The sequence below is a fragment of the Polypterus senegalus genome, chromosome 16 (genome assembly GCF_016835505.1).
Source record: "Polypterus senegalus isolate Bchr_013 chromosome 16, ASM1683550v1, whole genome shotgun sequence".
NCBI lineage: Eukaryota > Metazoa > Chordata > Cladistia > Polypteriformes > Polypteridae > Polypterus > Polypterus senegalus.
In genome coordinates this window covers 3,424,869-3,447,577 of record NC_053169.1, presented here as the reverse complement: position 1 = coordinate 3,447,577, position 22,709 = coordinate 3,424,869, and the positions used below count along the sequence as shown (strand labels likewise).

At 41.1% G+C, this 22,709-nt stretch overlaps 1 protein-coding gene across 1 annotated transcript in view; it reads right to left on the bottom strand.

Annotated features, from left to right (window-relative positions):
• Nucleotides 1-254: 254 nt before the first annotated feature.
• Nucleotides 255-22,709, bottom strand: part of LOC120516947 (eukaryotic translation initiation factor 3 subunit H-like) — a 214,945-nt gene continuing 192,490 nt past the window's right edge. The window contains exon 6 of the mRNA XM_039738986.1: nt 255-420. Coding sequence (XP_039594920.1) covers nt 255-420 — 166 coding nt within the window. The remainder of the gene's footprint in view (nt 421-22,709) is intronic.

The following is a 22,709-nucleotide window of genomic DNA, read 5'->3' as shown; positions in this document are numbered from 1 at the left end:
AGATCAAAGGCAAACCAAAATCAAATCGGCTCGCCAAGCTCCTAACACAGGAGGCTGTTACTCCACGAAGTGAACCCCACTTAATCTGTGGCTCTTTGTATGTCAGTTATGACAGCCTCTTATTTGAGGAAAAAGAAAATATCAGCTTCTTAAATGACAAATGCCTCCATGCTTACTAAGATCTAAAATGCAAGTGAGGCTTTCTAAAGTAAAGAGCTGCTCAGTTCACAGTATAAATACCGTTTATTAGCATATCAACACAAAAAATCTATTATTTGAGGTCGGTGACTAACAGTTACCTGATGCTTCTGCTGCTGCTGTTTGCTTAGATTCCTACTGTAAGTGTTGTATTTAACGATATCTTGCGTCATATCATCCACTCGATCCATTAGCAGCTGCAAGCTTTTTTCCAGATGATTGCTGAAAAGGAACAAACAGAAAGCAATAATGAAACACAGTGGACACCGATACACAGCTAAGAATGTAATCACGTATCTAACAGGTTTTTAATGTGCGTTTTTTCAGTGCTTCATGTAGTGCTGAATTGTAATATTAGGCAGGCACGCTTTCAAACTGCTTTATCTATTTCTTAATCAGAGAACAAATCATTTCCTGATTTAATTAAGTAGTGAGCTTCTTATTTTTTTTATTCTTTACTCTAAGAAATTGCAGGAATTTGAGTGAGTGTTTTATGTACTTGTTTTACTAGCAATGGGCTACTGACATAAAAGGGAAAAAAGGACATGGAGGCTCGATCCGTTAACCAAGTAAAACAAGACAGTGTTGAAAGCAGAAAGCCAGAGAAGCAGACACTGAAACAAAATGTAATCAAAAGTCGTAGTTAAAACACACGGCCTACACCTCTAAACCAGGAAAGCTGTTACATGAGGGCTTTCTTTAAGAGATGATCCGTAATCTTGGACTGAGATGACATGTCACTGCTGACCTTTAATCCTGTTGCAGCTAAAGGCATTGATGCCATATGCGATTTCTAGCCGTGGGGTATATTAGAGTGCACAGTTGCTCGTCTCGTTGTTAGACCATGACAGTTTCAACAACTGAAAGTTACTAACCAGGTCAGAACACAGAGTTTCCAGCGCACCCGTGTTCCTCATTCGTCATCATTATACTTCCATACGAGTATTCACCGATTGTCAACTCCCATGAACACAGAGCCACCCCGGGACCAAAGAGAAAAATCAAACCAGTTTGATTTTATCGGAGTGAGTTGCAGACTTGTTGGACTGGGTCACTGGACATGTCACATTAGGCAACTGTCTTCACGAGAGAGCGCCACTGACTTGCTAGGATTTGGTTTACAACGACTGAAAATCACGTAATGTGACATAGCCTTGAGATGTCACATGCTGTGCATGCATAACTGGGTTGTTACCTAGCAACGCTATAACAAAGCACACAAAAAAGGGGGCGTGTAGGCAAACAAAGAAAACACTGCAAAAGTTATTTAACATCATTTTATACACGTCAAAGGAAAAAAAACAACAAAAATTTAAATTCTTCATTAATCAAAACCCAAACCAGAGGAGATGGCCATGAGAAGAATACTAAAAAATTTAAATAAAAAACAACTACATAACAGTAGAAATGTAATTTACACAAGGGTACAGTTTTGCCCATTTCAATAAGATTTTTAAAATCAAACAATTTTTCCTAATGTAACACAAAAAATTCAAAAGATACATGGGATTTGACAAATTACAATGCTTGTCTAAAACCTAGATTTTTTTACTTGCAAAATACAAAACAATTAGGATATGCAGGATACTGAGAAATAAATTATTTTATTAATTTCTGGTAAAAATGACAACTATAATACATTATCACAGGCTGGATGGATGGAATTTTATTTGTTCCCAGGGGAAATTTGGCTTTTTACAGCAGCTCGATTGATCGATCGACCAAACAAAGAAGAACAAGAGTCTCAGTGAGGCATTTTGAGGGTATACAGTGATCCCTTGCTGTATCGCGCTTTGACTTTCGCGGTTTTGCTCTATCGCGGATTTTATATGTAAGCATATGTAAATGTATATTGCGGATTTTTCTCTGATTCGCGGATTTCTGCGGACAATGGGTCTTTTAATTTATGGTACAGGCTTCCTCAGTTTGTTTGCCCAGTTGATTTCATACAAGGGACGCTATTGGCGGATGGCTTAGAAGCTACCCAATCAGAGCACGTATTACATATTAACTAAAACTCCTCAATGCTATAATATATGCCTCCTGCGCGGTGCTCGATTGTTTGCTTGTCTCTGCCTCTCTCTCACCCTCTCTGACATTCTCTGCGCCTGACGGATGGGGTGTGAGCAGAGGTGCTTTTTGCACAGAAGCTGTTTGCCTAGTGGATACGGACGGTCCTCTAAGAAATGCCGCTTTATCGAGGTGCGTCCAAAAGCACACTTATTGATTTTTTGATTGTTTGCTTTAATCTCGCGCTCTCTCTCTCTCTGACCTTCTCTGCGCTTGACGGAGGAGATGTGAGCAGAGGAGCTTTTTGCACAGAGGCTGTTTGCTTAGAAGATACAGACGCTCCTGTAAAAAATGTTGAAAGGCTACCTTCGCATTGATCCCTTCATTGCCGCTGCTTTATCGCGGTGCTTGCATACTTAAAAGCGCAACAGCCCTATTGATTTTTCATTGCTTACTTTACTCTCTCTCTGACATTCTCCGCTCCTTACGCGCACTTTGAAGAGGAAGATATGTTTGCATTCTTTTAATTGTGAGAAAGAACTGTCATCTCTGTCTTGTAATGGAGCACAGTTTAAACTTTTGACTAAAGGGTGTTATTTCATGTCTAGAGGGCTCTAATAATGTTAAAAAACGTATTTAGAAGGTCGTAAACAGGTTTTCTATGCGCCAACTGCGAAAATATTAGATTTATGAATAAAGAATCCTACTTCGTGGAAATTCATTTATCTGTCTGGAGCGGATTAACCGCAATAAACAAGGGTTTACTGTATAACTGTGCGGAGAATATTTATAAACAGTGTGGGAGAGTTTCTAAGGGCTTAAAATATATAAAAATAATCATACAAACATATGGTTTCTACTTCGCGGATTTTCACCTATCGCGGGGGGTTCTGGAACGCAACCCCCGCGATCGAGGAGGGATTACTGTACTGCTATTGGTCGAAAGGAGCCACCACCACGTTTCTTGAAACACATCTGCTGATTCATATTGTTCAGTTTATACAAAACAATGCTGTAAAAATCGCAACGGGAAGTGCGACCATATGACCCTTGTCCTTGCGTCTTTACACTGGCTTCCAGTTAAGTTTTGAGCCGACTTCAGAATACTCCTTCCTAATAGAATTTTTAAAAGCTTGGAACCTACTGACATTATCAGTGCTTGTGTGTCATAGCTTTAAGTTACATACATTATAATTTCAGGATGATGGTCTGGTGGACATTAATAGAAATAAATCAAATCAGTATGAGAGGTTGAGCTTTTGTTTGAAAAGCCCAAAAGTGGGGGCATCTTCTGCCCATTCATCTAAGGGGAGCACCACGAGTCCCAAATAGAAGACACACTACTTTAGCGGAGGCGGTGAGAACAATTCTGACATGATTAGTCTTGGTATCATTTGATAACATCAAAAAACCTGCCAGTTTAACAGGGGTGTGTATGTTGTCACAGTATGGAAAATGCTAAAAAAAAGAAAATGGAGTGATTTAGAAATTCTGTTCACCCTGCAGTATATTGAAAACACTACCAGATCACATTATTTGATGTTTTATCTTGTGAATTGAATTTTGTTTTTTGAATATATACATGCATGTCAAATTCGATGACTATAACACGCTCCAATCAAGTTGGGCCAGTCGTGTGTTTCCCATTGTGTCACATCGCCATTTCTTGTAATAACACTTATTAAGGATTTGGGTACTGAAGACACACGTTGGTCATATTCCCCCATTCATCCATTATGCAGTTCATCAGTTCTGCAACTGCACTGGGTCTTTGTTGCCAAATTTTGTGCTTCGTAAAGCATTGCACATTCTCAGTCAGAAACAGGGAGGAACTGCAGGCAGTTGATATCATTACACAGGGTGTCCCTAAAGTCCGGACATGTAGGAAATAGCACTGTTCATAACTAACCATGTTTTTTTGCCCCACAAATTAAATATAAGTTTGTCGAAAAAAGAAAGAATTGAATTGGTACTTCTCAGTGGATGTGAAGGTTGGTCATATCGAAAGATAGCAAAGAATTTAATGCACGTCATCCTAGAAGGATCCCAATTGGCTTTTCCACCGTAGTGAAGGTGGTTAGAAAGTTTAAAGAAACAGGCAGCGCTCAACTTGACAGAAATGTGGAGTCAATGCATCAGGTTCATGTGAATCTCGCAAAGCGCATCGACCTTTGCATCACAAATGGTGGAAATCACATTGAGGATGTTATTAATTAATATCTCAATTAAATCAAATATTGTTCACATTTGTTTACTGAAAATATGAATTTTGCCTGTGTGTCCAGACTTTAGGGACACCCTGTGTATATATATATATATATATATATATATATATATATAAATAAATATTGCACACATATGTCAACACATACACACACAAGATACTGTATGACCAACATTCAGAAGAGAAACCGGCATCTTAACCTGTAAGAGAAGGAGGCCGTAGGCTGAGTGTGGATGAGTAAAAGATTCAAATGGGCTGGTAGGAGTGACGAGTCTCGAGTAAATCGATTAATTGCACGTTTGCCTTTGACAACCAACAGAACACATGTCTTTTTATAATCTGCACTTTAAAAGATTAAAATAACTGTGCTGTAACTTGAAAGTGCACCCGGATACTCAAAGTTTGCCGCATCCACAATAAGTAATAAAAGAATATGCTATCCTTTGTAATCTCTAATTCAATTTAAACAGAAGCACAATTGAATAAGACACAATAGGGCGTGTATTCTTTTTATTTCAAACCCATATTCTACTATTGAGGCACTTACTTTATTAAAAAAAATTTCCTCACCGACTCTAATTTTATAAAAGCTTAGGCCTGTAAGAAAACTCAGTCTTGTTCACTGCATTGTTGTAACGGACTTTGTTCAGTCAGCTGTTTCTTCCTTTTCTTTCACTATCATTATTTTTTAGAAAATTATACTATTCTTATATTTTGCCAATGTTTGACCAAACTTTAATAAAAAGAATGCAAGCTACAATATCCAAATGATCAATCTTTTAATACTTCTCATTTTTAGATATTTGTTTTCTTTTTTAACTCGCTCTAAATCTCCCAGCAGTCAAGTGTGAATGCCAGCAATCTCTTTGTGTGGGGAGGACCAGCTCGCTCCACTCTTGTGTTTCACATACTGATGTGCTGCCTGACTTTTGGCAGTAATATGCAATTATATTTATAGCAGACGGAATACAGCATAAAGCAAAATCTGACTCTCTTTGGGGAAACCAAAGCTCTAAGTGGCATCAGAGTGCTGTTTGGAATTACTTACCGTAGCATGTTACACGTTGATTAGCACAAGCCACAGTCTAATGGAGGCAGCCCTCTAGCAGTACCTTGCAAATGTGACGATAATGAGCCTACAAAGGTCACTCTGACTGAAGAGGTCAGCTTGGGCACAAGCGGGCTATGGCATTTTTTTTATATGGGCCTGGCACTACCAGTTGTTAATGTACCAATCTTCAGAGCCCATCAAATCTCATCATCGCATTAGCGCAAACAAACAGAAATTATTATTTGGAGAAACAGCGAAACGAGATCGAATATATTGTTCGGATTTAAGCTTTAAGTCTGAGACTTGTAGCACGTTGTGTTCGTGTTGCCATCAGGGAAAAGTAGTGTTTATTCCTAGTGAAGAGGCCTATCTGTGAGAATTAAAAGATTTGTTGTTTGGTGAAAGCCACATACGCAAGCGGCAGAGATGTGAAGTGGCTGGTGCGTAGTGCAGGCCGGGTGGTTGGTGAGCGAAGCGATATATATAGATATAAAAACAGACAGAGTAGTTGGCAGGATTAGATAGATAGATAGATAGATAGATAGATAGATAGATATAGACACATCTATCTATACATGTCTATACATATCTATATATCTATCTCTATCATATTTATATATATATATATAAGCCAGCATCTGTCTGTCTGTCTGCTTTCACAAGAGAACTACTTAACACTACTTAACAGATTTAGATTCTTTTTTTTTTTTAGAATTTGCTTGAACATTCCAGTTAAGTATCACTGTCTGGTTGTGGTACTGATTTGTTTGTGGAAATCCGAGAAAAATGTTGTGAGCTGAGGGGAAGGGGATTGGGACCTCAATAGTGGGGAGTCGGGTAGGGCCCTCCTCACTCACTCACACGCCAGCCTCCATTTGAGTTGCTGTACCTCTCGCCACGTGTTGGAGCGCACCTCGCCTCCGCTGAGCTAACGATACCTGTTTGGTCAGCAGACATCATCATCTACAGACTGTTAAGGAGTAATGTTTGATGTTTTTGAGAGAGAGAGAGAGAGAGATCAGAGCTACGTGTGTTTTAGAGGGTAGCTGCTGATTGCCAGAGACATCACGGCCACGTGCTTTTCTCCCCACGTGGGGGACGCTCTCCCGTCAGAGCTGAACATATATATACACATACGAGGTGTGGCAGAAAAGTAATGAGACTGGCAACACTGCAAGCGATCTGGCAACGCTGAGAGCACGTGTATCAGTACCCTCCCATAGCTCAGTGCGAGTTTCAACTCCTTCCGTTAACTACGTGATTTTTGTGACTGCTATTAGCGAAGTTGTGTTTTTGGTTGTGCGTCACGCAAAATGGAACAGCGGAATTTGGAGCAACGTTGTAAGTGTGACGTTTGAAAAGTTAAAACAGGCCTACGGGGAACATTCTTTATCCCGAGCTCAAGTTTTTCGCTGGCACAAATCATTTTTAGAAGGCAGAAAACACGTTGAAGATGAACGCCGTTCAGGGAGGACTTCAACTTCGAAAACCAATTAAAACATCGAACGTGTGAACACTTTTGTGAGATCAGACCGTCGTTTAACATTAAGAATGTTGAGTGAACAATTAAATTTGAACAGATTTACCGTTCATCAAATTTTGACTGAACATTTGCACATGCGAAAGGTCTGTGCCAAAATGGTGCCGAAAAACTGCCCTCTCCATAACAGAATTTTTGACCTCAAAAGGCATTCCTGTGGTTCCCTAGCCCCCTTTATTCACCTGACTTCAGTCCGTGTGACTTTTTCCTTTTTCCTAAACTAAAAAATGTCCTCAAAGGACGTCATTTTGGGACTTTAGAAAACATCCAAAAGAGTGTAACGGACATGCTGAAGACCATACCGGTTGAAGACTTCCAGGCTTCTACCAACAGTGGGAACAACGTCTCCATCGGTGTGTAGCTGCCCAAGGGAACTACTTTGAAGGGGATAACATTGATGTTTGAAAAAACTTTGGTAAATAAAAAATCAGTCTCATTACTTTTCTGCCACACCTCGTATATATATATACATATATATACACACATATATACCGTATATACATATATATATATACATATACACACACACAGAGTTTACACACAAAATGTATTTATATAGCACATTTTCATACAGCAATGTAGCACAAAGTGCTTTACAAGATGACAAAAACAAAGTTACAAGAAGAGAAAACAATTAAAAATAATCAATAATATTAAAGAATAAATAACACACCACAGTAAGGTCAGATGGCCAGAAGGACAGAAGAAAAACACAAACAAATCTCCACTTATATAGATACATAAACACAATATTTAACGAGAACTGAGCAGGAAATGTATATAATAATATTAAGCCTAGCATCTGCCCTAATCTGATTTTTAATGTATTATATGGGACATTTACTTCTTTGGGGAGTAAATCTTCTGTCAGATTAATGTTACTTCTTACCCTATAAATTTCAAGAAAATGTTTATTTTTCTTTTTAAAATCACAAAGGTAAAAATCTATTTTTCTTCGACCAGCCAGTTAAAATTAATAAAATGGAATAATGCCCAGAGACAGCTCTCGTATCATATGCTGTTAGACATTATCTCACAAGCGGCCAGGTCCACTTTTCATTTTTTTTTGTCCTTTCCTTCCTCATGGATAGTTTCCCAGTCTATGAGCACAGGCGCACGCACACACACAACAGACTGCAATAAATATATCAATGCTGGCAGCTTAAAAACTATCATTAAGGAACAAATTATCTATTCTGCAGACACAGCAATTTTGAGAATGGAATGAAAAAATGAAACTGTCTGCAAGGCCCTGGCATAAGAAAAAATTACTTTCTAAAGAACCTTGCACACGCAAATACAATCAACCTAAGGGCTGCCTTTGGCTTCTGAAGGGATGTTGTATCCACTGTGTAATGTACAGTCAGACACAGAAGAGTCTCATACATTTAAACAAGAAAAAAGTGGAGAATTTGCACATTATTTCAGGTGAAGTTAGTTGTGTGTAATGAATGTTTAAAATAATGAATGACAAAAAAAATTAAAAAACAGCCAACACAATACAGGCCGTCTACGCTTTAAGTGCTCCTTGCCCTTATATGCACGAGGAAGCAGCTGCATGCTGACACTTTCAGCTTTTCGTTATTCTCTTCATTGCATAAAAACCTGAAATAACCCTGAAGCCTGTTGGCTGCATCACCATATACAGTACACTCACAGCAGTAGCAATTAAGAGTACACACTGATCCCTCCATGCCGGGCCTCATAAAAGTTAGTGAAAACATTTAAACTATGGATTGTAATATAACCTGGGGGGGATACTATGTGCCCTGCTAGTGAAATGAGCAGCCATGTCTTCTTGGAATGAAGTGTACATGCCTTAAGATTCAGCATAAGAAAAAACTTTAGCTGCTTATTAGTCAAAAATGATATTGCACAAGTTTGGCATTATGAGCCCGACAGCTGAGAATGGCATTATCTAAGAATGAAACATGATGAACGGATGGATGGATGGATGGGTGGGTGGTTATCCCAAAGGTGGCAATTCAGTTTTATACAGAAGCTCCTGAAGTAATGTCAGCAGCCATCCTATCTGCACTTCAAAACAGGTCATCCACCTGAAGATAAGCCTGTTTGGGCCCAGCCCATACTTGGATGGGAGACCACCAAGGAAAAGCTGGGGTTGCTGCTCAATGAGGTGTCTGGAGAGGCCAGTAGGGGGTGCTCACCCTGTGGATTCTAACACCCCCCATTTTATTTTTAACAAATTTGCAAAAATCTCAAGTAAACTTCTTTCACGTTGTCATTATGGGGTGTTGTGTGTAGAATTCTGAGGAAAAAAATGAATTGAATCCATTTTGGAATAAGGCTGTAACATAACAAAATGTGGAAAAAGTGATGCGCTGTGAATACTTTCCGGATGCACTGTATATGTGAAAAATTATTACTGTTTCTCTATATATGAATAAATCTATGCAGAATGTATCTAAATTTTTCTCTATATGTCATTTTAATTTTCTATGTAAACAGGTTAACATATTCATATATGCTGGAGGGCGGTAAATGGAAGCGCTGCCCTGCCCCGAGCGGTACGAACTCTTAACTATGCCACTGCAGTCAATGCTCCACCAAAACCTCCAGCGGGGCCAGAAGATGTCCCATAAATGAGGCTTCCTTCTTAATCGGCTTGTTGATTCGGTGAGCCTCTTTTTAAGTGATGTTACCACCCCACCACCCCACACTGGCTATCAAAAATTGGTAGACCTCCAAGTATGTGAGTTGGGAAAAAAAATATTATTGGATACCGTGATTTGTAAGCCCTTAATTATCTGTAACCTATGTACATTTTTCTGGCTAGATTCCTTCAGGTAGTGACTAAAAGTAGAGAAAAATGCACTGTTTGTAGACAATGAAAGAATGAGCCTTATTGGGGTCTGTGAGAGCCAAATCCATACATAATATATGCAAATATCTCAATTGTTGTAATCCATATATGGCACTAGTTGGTAGAACACACAAATAGCTCTCTGAACATGCTAAAGTGGCAGCAGTGTGTTTACTTAAGGCTTGTCAGGATGACTCAAAGCCAGCATTGTCATCGGCACAGATGTGACATCACTGCTCTGCCAAGAACAATGCCTCCGCTCCACCAAAAGATGGAACTGCAGTCGTCAAAGACCCCTTGGAACAACCAAAAGACTACTCCACTGTTCCGATAGCTTGTCTTCAGCTGTATTTGTATGTCCCAACATTATACCTCAATGCATATTAGGCGTGGAAGCTGCGTTTTAAAGCCTTTCATTTTGTACCCATATTTCTCTAGTCCTTTGGTTACTGACGAGGGGTACATAATAGGCAGGTCCAATGTATGAGTTGCATTTCTAAAAGAACACATTCTCAGGGAGCATGCGCCCCCTGCTGGACACAAACACGCCGTGTACAGGATATCACTACCCACATGATATCCACAGCAGTCCAGCCTGTCACTGATGTAGCTGTGCGCCATATCGTCATGCACTTCTGAGCAGTGACCGGCTGCTGGGGATCTCTGGAGTGGCCAGAGTCGATACGCACTTATGTTGGTTTTGCAGATGTCAGCTTTGTGACTGCTGGGGGAGACTCCAGTCGGAACTGGATGAGCAGGTATGGAAGATGGATGGATGTAGCTGCAGAGGAGTCACATTAAACTGACTAAACACGAGTTTACTTCCAATTCAAGCTCTACCAGGCATATTGAAACGCACAACCTGACAAAAAAAAAATTAAATCTGATGTTTCCAGCACATGTCTATCACTAATCAAAAGTGTGATTTTTAGAAGAATATTGCAGGCCGATATTTTATTATGTGGAATGAAAGGAAATGAATCTTGCTGAAAAAACATTATACTCCTATATGACATGCGACTGGGACACAACTGTGTTACAAAAAATGCAAAATCAGTATCGATGAATTTCAGTATGCTTACAATCACCGAACTTTAGCATTTCACAATGGGACCAACAGATTTAATACGGTCATTATTGTCCAATGAACTTCTTGATAACAATTCAAGCACATCGCCATGTAGCACAATCCATATTCATTTGTTTTTTTGCTTCATCGTGTCACACAAGCAAACATCTGTGAACAGATACCCGAAATGTGTAAGTCAGTTGAATAATAAATCAATGTCTATTGACATCAGGCGCAGCCCTTACCTGTATGTGCTAATCAACATGCAGCACGTCGCTACCACAAAGCACCAGGATTAATTCCTACTGCTACCACCACCGCCACACATTACATGTGCCCTGTTAAGGACAGCAATCATAAGACTACACAACAAGAGCACAAGCCTCTCCCATGGCTCCTCACTGCATAATTTGAACACGAATTCCCAAATCTCCCAAAACACACAGCTTGGGGTGGCGGGCTACGTGTGATGGTAAGGTGCTGTGGCCCTGAATTGGATTAAGGGAGTTTTTGGAGAACATTGACACATTCAGTCACATCACTGCTGAGGTTTACTTCTTCAAACTTAACATTTTAGTTGATGGATTAAGTTGGTCTCTAAAGACTACTGCTACTCTTCATCGGTCTTCACAAAAAGAAGCTCCACTTTTAAATACAGTCGTGGATTTGAGGCGGCTGGTGCCTGGACTATCTGCCCCTGCACGTTACTAGAGAGAAATTTATATTCTGCAGCTTCTAGTCATTTGATCTTTTCATTTGATGTTCAATCCCACCGAGACCTGAACTGCAGCAGTCCAAGTGAGAGTTAATGAAGCTGTGGCGAAATGCTGCTGTGCCCAAGATGGAGACAAAGACAAACTTTCAATGTGTTTTACAGATGCCAGGAAGACATTTTGACAACAGATGACATGTGAAAGTCAAAGTGCAGACCACAGTCAGCCAGGACTCCAGCTGGGACCAAGGAAGGTGGCAAGCAGTGAAGATAAAGAAGAAAAAGATTAGCTTATTGAAGCGGAACGCGTTTCTGTTCTGCTGTTTAGTTTAGGAAACTTTGCTTTAACCTGCGCAGGCTGTGATGTCACCGAAACTCACTGAAACAAGGAGCCTGCTTGTCCATGGATGTGGGGTTTTTAGGAGTGGTCTTCATGCAAAAACGCTTGGAGTAAAAGCGGCCAACTTTTCTATCTTGTGTTACAACACCCTATCATTCTGGAAATTCAGTGCACCTGACAAAAACCGAAGAGGCTCAGGCATTGTAGACGTCTGGATGCTGAAACGAAACAATATTTTAAGCAAGTGACTAAAAAATCGGTCTCAACAAAACGTACAGAGCATAACTGGAGTGCTGTACGTATACAGAAAACCTAACAAGGCAAAAGAAACAACTCAAAAGGACAACAGAACATCCTCACGGTCCTCCCTGCGTGGAGTCTGCATGTTCTCCGCGGGTCTCTGTGGGCTTCCTCCTACAGTCCAAAGACATGCAGGTCCGGTGGACCGGCGACGCTGAACTGCCCCGTGTGTGTGTGTGTGTGGGTTCGCCCTGTGATGGACTGGCAGGGTTTGTTCCTGTCTTGTGCCCTATGCTAGCTGGGATAGGCCCCAGCACCCGGTGACCCCGTTCAGGACAAAGTGGCTTAGAAAATGCCCGAGTGGCACATAGAACAGACATTGGCAGGTATCCGTTTATCTTTCAGCAGTGGTATATTGTTTGTGTTAATGAACTAATGTGAGAGCCGTATGACAGAGGTGCACAGTTTGCTGCTTTTCTTTTGCGGGTTACACACAATTACCTTGAAAGTGTGATCAGGTATCACCTCCCGGCTTTGTGCTATCATTACAAAGGATCTCCTGCTTTAGGCAAAACCCAAATTATTTGCTCCCGATCAGAACAGGCTGCTTAAATGCAATTAGTGACTTGCATTTTCCCCAAACTGTCTTAGCAGTCTGCGTTTTAAGAATTAAGTGTTTGAATTAACTATTCATTTGTGTACATGCTAAGACACTGTGGAAGGAATCTTAATCACACAGTCAATAAAGTAAATGGACGACTGCGCATAAAAATAAAGCCACCACTCCCCAGACTACAGCATCATTTTATTGTTTAACAAAACCCGCAGGACAGTAATACTGTCTGGGAAAAAATTAAAATAAAGGGGTGACTATTATCCTAAAATGATGCAGCATTTGAAAGGAAGATTCACCTTTGAACAAACCGTCTTTAAATGTTTCTTTTCGGCACGGCCATTTGCAAATCAATTTCAGACTGTTGGGAGTGTGGAAAACTACAACAGCACAAAATAATTTAACAGGATGAACCTCAATCCTTACAAATGGGAGCGAGTGGAGCAGTTCTTTCATTTCGCTGATACTTTGTGGTCAAGCTTATTAGATGTTTTAGTAGTAATGGTGCTTTGGAGACGGTGGCACTGACCAGAAAGCAGGAGACAGAGCTGGAGGTGGCAGAGTTAAAGATGCTAAGATATGCATTGGGTGTGACGAGGATGGACAGGATTAGAAATGAGGACATTAGAGGATCAACTCAGGTGGGACGGACGAGAGACAAAGTCAGAGAAGCGAGATTGTGTTGGTTTGGACATGTGCAGAGGAGAGATGAGGGGTATAATGAGAGAAGGGTACTAAGGATAGAGCTGTGAGATAAGAGGAGGAGAGGAAGGACTAAGAGGAGGTTTATGGATGTGCTGAGAGAGGACATGTGGGTGATGGGAGTGATGAAGCAAGATGACGAGGGAAGGGAAGATATGGAAGAAGATGATCTGCTGTGGCGACCTCTAACGGGAGCAGCTGAAAGAAGAAGAAGGTGTTTTCCTATGTACAGAATACAGTGAAATTCTTAATGCATGTTCAATAAAGCCATCTTCTGTAATCCTTGTCTCTCAATTATTAAAAAATCTTGGAAGTTTGGAAGGAGACGAGACGCGATTTTCTCAGAGAGACACTTTCACGTCCCGCGAGACCAAGAGATTTAATCAGGCCCAGGGCCGAAAATAAAAGACAAAGAGTAGAACGCCGTAAAGAATTCAAAAACGTCGGCGCGATACACGTGCAGAGCAGGTTATAGACAATGGAAGTGCGAAAATTCGAAAGTCTCAAAAACATTGATAGTAAGAATGGCATTAGCGCAAACAAACAGAAATTATTACTCAGTGAAATAACAGAACAGTGAAAAGAGATCGAATATATTGTTCAGATTTAAAGTTTAAGTTGCAGATCGTCTAATTCGTGTTGCCATCAGTAGCGTTTCTTCCCAATTAAGAGGCGTATCCGTGAGAATTACAAGATTTGTTGTTTGGCGAAAGTGAAATCCTGCGAGAGACTTTATTTCTCATTTGTGTGAATGCTATTGTCAGAGCATTTCTTGCAGAGAGAAAGAAATGATGTTCACTCACGGGCAGTTATACATTGCGTTGTCACGATGTCATTCCAAACACAGAATCAAGATTCAATGCGATATTGATGAAAAGGTAAAAGCGAAAAGAGATTGAATATATGGACATAGGTGATATGACAGAAGTGCGCCACGCGAGATGCAGATCACACGGCACGGCAGCAGCTGATCAAGCAAAGAGGAGGTAAAAATAAACCAAAAAAAAAAAACCCACTGTATTTGTTTCTGATTGTATCACCGTTTAAAAGGGGGTATCGGAGAAGCGACTGCGTCTCCTTGGGATGCGTTCAGCTCCCCTTATTCACAACGTGAGCGGCAGAGACGTGAAGTAGCTGGCGCATAGCGTAGGCCGGGGGGGGGATGTTAAGGGGGTGGTGGTGTGTGGGGTTGGTAAGCGAAGCTAAGCCCCCTAATATTACTGTATAATTATTTTCCAAAACCTGCTAAATGAATGTGTCCCCTAATGGTAGATACTATTGTAAGGTGTTGAGACTCACTAAAAATGGCGTCAAACTCTGCGACTTCTAGACGTGCGGCAAGTCAGATTTGCAGACAGCAGTCGCTGGACCGTGTCAAATGAAATGACTGAAAATGTCCACCCTTGTCACATTTACCAACGTCTTTCCAGCACAGCCATGCTTGCCCCCTTTTTGCCTGACACAGCCGGCACCGTACAAGGGGTTAATGGGAACAGCGAAGTCCACCCACAGTTCTGGCTTTTTCTTCTTTTTTCCCATTCTGCTTTAAGACATAAAACACAAGAGATCAGAAAGACAAGCTTCCCTTCTGTTTGTGAGGTTCAAAAACCCAGTGTCCCTTATTCCAGGTCACTGCATTCTATGACTTACACTCCCAGGTGACCATTCATTGGTTGTCAGCACTCGTGCACACAGATCTCGCTGCTACGACTAAAGACAAAATCAAACGGGTCAGATTTGACTGGAGTGAGTCACTGGGCATGTCACATTAGTCGAGTGGCTTCACAGGAGTGTGCCACCTACTGCTCCCTGACTCGTAACAATTCTGTAAATGAAGGCTACAACTGAAAAAAAAAATAAAAAAAATGCTGGAAAGATCACCATTTGTGACACAAGTTACTTCAGGTAAGGAAGACAGGAGATTTGAGTTACCGTACTTCTACTCACTGATCATGGTGACTTTAAGCGAGAATGTCACTGCACGTGTAACAATAAGGACCCTTCACACCAACACATTGCCAGTCTTCAGCACCATTAAAAACTTCATTTTGGCAAATTTCAGCTTACCAGAGAAGTCACGGATGCTGAATCCTCAGTGTTAACATTTGCAGGGCATGATCTATTGGAATGTATAGTGCATGCAATAACAAAATGCGTTACATTTGTCATTCCAAAAGATGGCACATCACAATCATTGTAATGCGCCACCTGCTGGAATGACAAATGCAATGCATACATATGCCTCCGTTATACTGAAATCTGGTATGACCTTCATAAAAAGCAATATTAATATTTGCCATGTGCCACCTGTTGGAATGACAAATACAAGGCATTTTATTAATACACATTTGTGATGCGCCACCTGCTGGAATGACAAATGCAATGCATACATATGCCTCCGTTATACTGAAATCTGGTATGACCGTCATAAAAAGCAATATTAATATTTGCCATGTGCCATCTGTTGGAATGACAAATACAATGCATTTTATTGCTACATATCTTTGTGATGCGCCACCTGTTGGAATGGCAAGTATAATGCATACATATGTTTCTGTTATACTGAAATCTGGTATATGATTAATAAAAAAAGCAGTATTCATATTTGCCATGTGCACACTGTTCCACTCCATCTGAACTAGTCTGGTGCTGAGGTGTCACCCATTGCATGACTGCACTCGGGTCCTAATCTGGGATCCTGAGGCGGTTTGTCATGTGGTGGGTGTGGCAATGCTCTAGTATGAGATTCAGAAAAACGCAGTATTAATATTTGCCATGTGCCATCTGTCAGAATGACAAATACAAAACATTTTACTACTACATGTGTTTGTCATGCGCCATCTTTTGGAATGACAGAGATATAGCAACCAGCCAGATTTTTTCTGTGATTATGGTAGATTTTTGTGTCTGCTTTTTAACTTGTTGATTGGTTTTCTGTCTGTTCTTCTTGATCTGCGGTATTTGAACAAGTAAGATGATTATTTTAGTTTGTCTTTGCTCCATCCCGGTTTGTTTTGGAGCCACTGCACACAATGTAAATATTCACTTAAAGATATTTTTAATGGTGCTTCTGCAGTGAACTGTGTTAATAGTTGCAAGACACTAACTTCCTTGGCACCACCAATGACATCTGGTCTGTGTGTCACTCCGTCACCAACTGGCTGTTCAGTTATGACTCCAGATGCCCAGAGTGTGTCCTTTGCACGGGGCATCACAAGGGGGCTCTGACCGTCTGTCTCTGTTGTGCCCCTTTTCTGGGCAGGCTGGTTGGGGATTCCTGGCTTATATCTGGAGGCCTCATGCCGCTTTGGGCATTTTGTGTAAGCAATCAAAACAAAAGATGTCGACACTGAATATAAAGGGAGCGACTGTTCCAAAACATGCTTACACATTCCAGTCAGTTAGTGGGTTACTTGTTAAATGGCGCTTGTTCATTAAGCAATGAGCACTAAAGAGAGTCTTCATTTGGGTCAATAAAATACTCACCTACTGTATATTGGGCACCAAATGAACCAGCAGTACTACAAATGGCCACACAATGAATGATCATTTGATGATGCCAGATAGGATCAGGATATAATTTCAATTTCAAGAGTGTTCCTCCTCATCCCACCATTACCCGTAATTGTTAAAGCTTGAATAAAACACAAGGATGACGGTAATAAAATGGCTAACGACGTGCCCCCCCCCAAATTAACCGCACAATCGTGAAGCAAAACACAAGACTTTCAAGTATGGAAGCTGTGAGAAAAGACTGAGAGAGAGTCTTTCAATATTTAAAAAAGGAAATTCACTGAACACTCAACTCACTATTCCCTCTCTAAACCATAAGAATCTAAAGTTTAGGCCGTTGCTTTTGTGCCCAGACCCTGAAAACTTTTAATCGGTGCCAGGGATTCTTTTAAGGCTGTCTGCATATCTAATGTTCATAAAATGTTTCCAAAGAAGAATTAAATTTTGCCCTTAGATCAGGACAACTGATTTCAAATGAACCCTTCGGGGGCCCAGTTCAATCCGCGAGGGAGCTCAAACAGGGGCTTATTGTTAAACGCTGAAGTGATGTTGTGTTTGCTTCGGTTTCCAGGGAAACAGCGGGCCGGGGGAAGAGATAACTTAAACAGATGTGGACTGAGAAAAAGTAACTGATAAGTTGGCTGCGCAGTCAGCGCGTGGAGGAGCCTCCACATTTAGCTGTGCTCGACTCGACATATTTAGTACCACAGCGTGTTCCACGCCAGACCTTTACTACATTATTTCAAAACCCGACCAGCCAAAGCAGCAGCAGCAGCAGCAGCCGCCCCGTTACGTGTTTAGAACTAAAGCCTACAGAGATCTTATCATGGCAATGGAAAAAAAAAAAAAGAACCCATAAAGGCACCCAGACCAGAATGAGACATTGATACAGAAACACGCTAATCTTAATAACACACAGCTGCCTGACGGATTCAAGAAGGTCTTCATTTCGGTTTTTCTGTTTCAAACTGATTGCTACAAGGGGGATGGATTTGGATTGGGGGCTGTCGTCTGTATTGCTGTTAAACCAAGCAAAGCCTGAGAACAAAGTCCTAAAAATGTATCCTTTCAAATGCTAAATAATCAAGAGGAAGAAAGTATGCCACTTTGATCCACTAACATATCTGGCAGGTCTGAATTAGGAGCGACAAATTAAAAAGATAATATTCTCTTTATAGTCCATGGACGCAGGCACTAAAGGGGTGGGTAGTGCACTCGGTACATCTTAATAATCTTTTCTTAATAATCTAAGAAAAAAAAAATAATAAATACAAATCCTCAATTCTACCTCAATAGGTGGACATTTCAAAGCCGCATTGAGAAGTGAAACACAAGCAGCGTTGTAAGTGCTTCATAACCACAGAGCAGGACGCTCTCAAATCGGGAAGAAAAAGCAGGCGTGATGTTCAAATCATTCACCCCAATTCTAACTGCAGGTATCTGAGGTCGTGATTATAAACTGAAGGGGTGCATTTACCTGTTCCACTTGTGAAATTCTTTCTTTGGATTAAACATTTATTTATTCGGCCCTTACTTTTTATCCAAAGCGAATTGCAACATTTGACTCACAACTGGTTTCACTTCCTTTTTTTTAGGTTTTCCCAATCGGAGTACAGGAGAGGGAAGTGACTTACATAGTGGTGTCAGAGGTGGGATTTGAACCCATAGCCTCAGGGTTTAAAGTCCAAAGCCTTAACCACCATGCCACACTGCCTACAGTATATACATGTTGAAGGTGGCATGACATTAATTATATGACATTTTCCTATAGATACTGTTTACACAAAAATCAAATCCTGATAAGTCCACATTTGTAAAAAAAAGAAAAAACATTTCATGGGGTGTACTAACTTTTTCACAGGACTATGGAACATATGTGACTATGGTAAGCAGAATGCAGACATGCTGTGATCTCTTTGAGGTCATCAGTGTCACATGTACAGAGGACAGGAAGATACGGAAACAGATGATCCCCTGCGGCGACCCCTAACAGCCGAAAGAAGAAGAACGGCAGCAACAATCATTGTGATGCACCACCTGCTGGAATGACAAATGCAATGCATACGTATGTCTCTGTTATACTGAAATCTAGTAAGACCTTCATAAAAAAAAACAACATTAATATTTGCCATGTGCCATCTGTCAGAATTACAAATACAATGCATTTTATTACTGCAAATGTTTGTGGTACGCCATCTGCTGGAATGACAAATGCAATGCATATATACATATACATACATATACATATATATATATATATACATACACTGCTCACAAAAATTAAAGGAACACTTTAAAGAAACACAATTGATACATCAGATCTCAATATGAAGTTGGATATCTATACAAATAACGACAGGGCAATGTCTTAGGAACAAAAGGATGCCAAGTCTTTTAATGGAAATAAAAGTTTTCTGCCTACAGAGGGCTCAATTGTGTAGACACCCTAAAATCAGAGTGAAATGAAGATGTGGCAGGCTAGTCCATTTTTTCAAAAACTTAATTTCTGCTACTCAAAATGCTTTTCAGTATCTTGTGTGGCCCCCACAAGCTTGTATACATGCTTGACGTCGGGGCATGCTCCTAATGAGACGACGGATGGTGTCTTGTGGCATTTCCTCCCAGATCTGTATGAGGGCATCCCTGAGCTGTTGTACAGTCTGAGGAGCAACCTGGCGGCGCCTAATGGACCGAAACATAATGTCCCACAGATGTTCTATTGGGTTTAAGTCAGGGGATCGTGAAGGCCATTCAATTGTTTCAATTCCTTCATCCTCCAGGTACTGCCTGCATACTCTTGCCACATGAGGCCGGGCATTGTCGTGCATTAGAGGAAACCAGGACCTACTGCACCAGCGTAGGGTCTGACAATGGGTCCAAGGATTTCATCCTGATACCTAATGGCAGTCAAGATGCTGTTGTCTAGCCTGTAGAGGTCTGTGAGTCGCTCCATGGATATGCCTCCAAGATCATCACTGACCCACCACCAAACCAGTCATGCTAAACGATGTTACAGGCAGCATAATATTCTCCACGGCTTCTCCTGACCTTTTCACGCCTTTCACATATACTCAGGGTGAACCTGCTCTCATCTGTGAAAGCACAGGACACCAGTGGTGGACCTGCCAATTCTGGTATTCTATGGCAAATGCCAATTGAGCTCCCGGTGCTGTGCAGTGAGCACAGGGCGCAGTAGACATTTGGGCCCTCAGGCAACCCTCATGAAGTCTGTTTCTGATTGTTTGGTCAGAGACATTCACACCAGTGGCCTGCTGGAGGTCATTTTGTAGGGCTCTGGCAGTGCTCATCCTGTTCCTCCTTGCCCAAAGGAGCAGATACTGGTCCTGCTGATGGGTTATGGACCTTCTATGGCCCTCTCCAGCTCTCCTAGAGTAACTGCTTGTCTCCTAGAATCTCCTCCATGCCCTTGAGACTGTGCAGGGAGACACAGCAAACCTTCTGGCAATGACACGTATTGATGTGCCATCCTGGAGAAGTTGGACTACCTGTGCAACCTCTGTAGGGTCCAGGTATCGCCTCATGCTACCAGTAGTGACACTGACTGTAGCCAAATGCAAAACTAGTGAAGAAACAGTCAGAAAAGATGAGGAGGGAAAAATGTCAGTGGCCTCCACCTGTTCAACCATTCCTGTTTTGGGGGTCATCTCATTGTTGCCCCTCTAGTGCATCTGTTGTTAATTTCATTAACACCACAGCAGCTGAAACTGATTAACAACCCCCTCTGCTACTTAACTGACCAGATTAATATCCCATAAGTTTCATTGACTTTACGCTATACTCTGATTAAAAAGTGTTCCTTTAATTCTTTTGAGCAGTATATGTACATATATACACGAAAGAAGAACAAAAAGAAGAAGAAGGGTTACATGTACAGAGTACAATGAAGTTATTTGTTGCCTGTGCTAATCAACAGAAATGCAGCACTGTGCCACTCTTGGGCAATGTCATATTACCTGACTTTTGGAAATGGGGTATATGCCAGCCTTTCTGATTATCCTGTCACCAGACCAGATTGATTCAAACGACTGAAAATCACAGGGTATGTGTAACTCACTGACTGTGTGACGACCTTCCAGCACAGTCATGCTTGTCCCTTTTTGTTTGTGACAGCCAGCCAATAGTGTGCTGCTTGTCTGAGCCAGCGCTATATGAAATGGTTAACTTGGTATGGCACGTTCAGCCCCCCTTTTTACTTTTTGTCTTTTCCATTCTGTCCAGACATGTGTGTTTCTTATTCCTCGTCACTGCATTATATGCATTGTATTTCTGGACGAGGTCTGCCCCTACGACTAAAGACAAAAATCAAACCTGCCTGAATGTGTCCGAGTGAGTCGCTGGGTATGTCAGATTAGATGACCAGCTTCACGGGAGCGCACCACTGACTGCCTCTTTGGAAACGAGACACTTTATGGTGTGAATCCATGGCGATTCATCTCTAAATGCCTTATTAGATTAGATAAAGGGGAAATATACATTTAAAAATAACACTGCTGAAAAAGAAGACAGGACAAAAAAATGGCCAGCTAATTAAATGAGATCAGTTTAAGGGAAAACGTCTCACAGAATGTAAAACTGGGGGGAACAAAAACCTGCAGCCAAAAGAGGACCCCACGACTGAGTCTGAGACCTCTGACCTAGCAGCAGGATCTTCTTCTTCTTCCTCCTCCTCCTCTCCATACAGCTCAGTCCTGCACTTCCTCCCCAGTCAGACCCTTTTCCTTTATCCATCCCACGTCTGCTTTGGCCTCCCCTCACATTCTCTTTCCATGGACTTCCAATCCCATCACTCTTATTCAATGCAAAAAATTTAATTTAAGCAAGTGAAAACTACTTATTAAATATTGTTTTCCTCATTGTAAGAATTATTGACTTGGCAAAACTTTATATTTATGATTATTTTGCTTACTTTACGAAATCTTGTTAAGTAAAGTAAACTTTGCTTATGGCATTGGCAGAATGTTTTGCTAAATAAAAGCAAATCAACTCCCATTAAAAGTTTTTTTTTTGGTCTCGTTTTTGCATATGCATTTTTTTTGCAGTGTGCCCACATATTGATCGTCTCTCCTCATCACATGTCCATACCTCTACAGCGGGCATTCCTCTACTGTACTTTCTAAGATGTGTCTCTCCCACTCGTGTTGTTGCTCAGATTGTCTCATTTCTTATTCTGTCCTCCTTTGTAACTCCACATTCTCATTTCTGCCACTTCCAGCTTATTCTCCTGCGTTCCCGTTACTGGCCATGTCTCGGTTTCATACTTCATATCTGGTCCTACCAAAAAACCTTGCTGTTAACCTTTATCTTCTTGGATCTCACAACACTCCAGATGCCTTCTTCCAATTGTTCCATCCACACTGCACTCTGTGGGTTATTCTCCACACCTAATTCTCCACCTTGTGATACCACTTCTCGACTCTTTTCAATCTCTCTCTCCCTGAATCCTGATCATCACTAAACCACATATATTTGGTCTTCTTCTTTCTATTTATCTTCAATCCTCGGACTTTCCAAGGCTTTTCTCCATGTTTCTGGAATCACAAAACCCATTTTTATCAGTAAATATCCTTCCCCGGGGTTAGGGGGGGAGATTGGACTTTAATCCCTCGAGTCAGCACGTCCCTTGCCTGTCCAAGGTAAAGTAATCCCAGATGG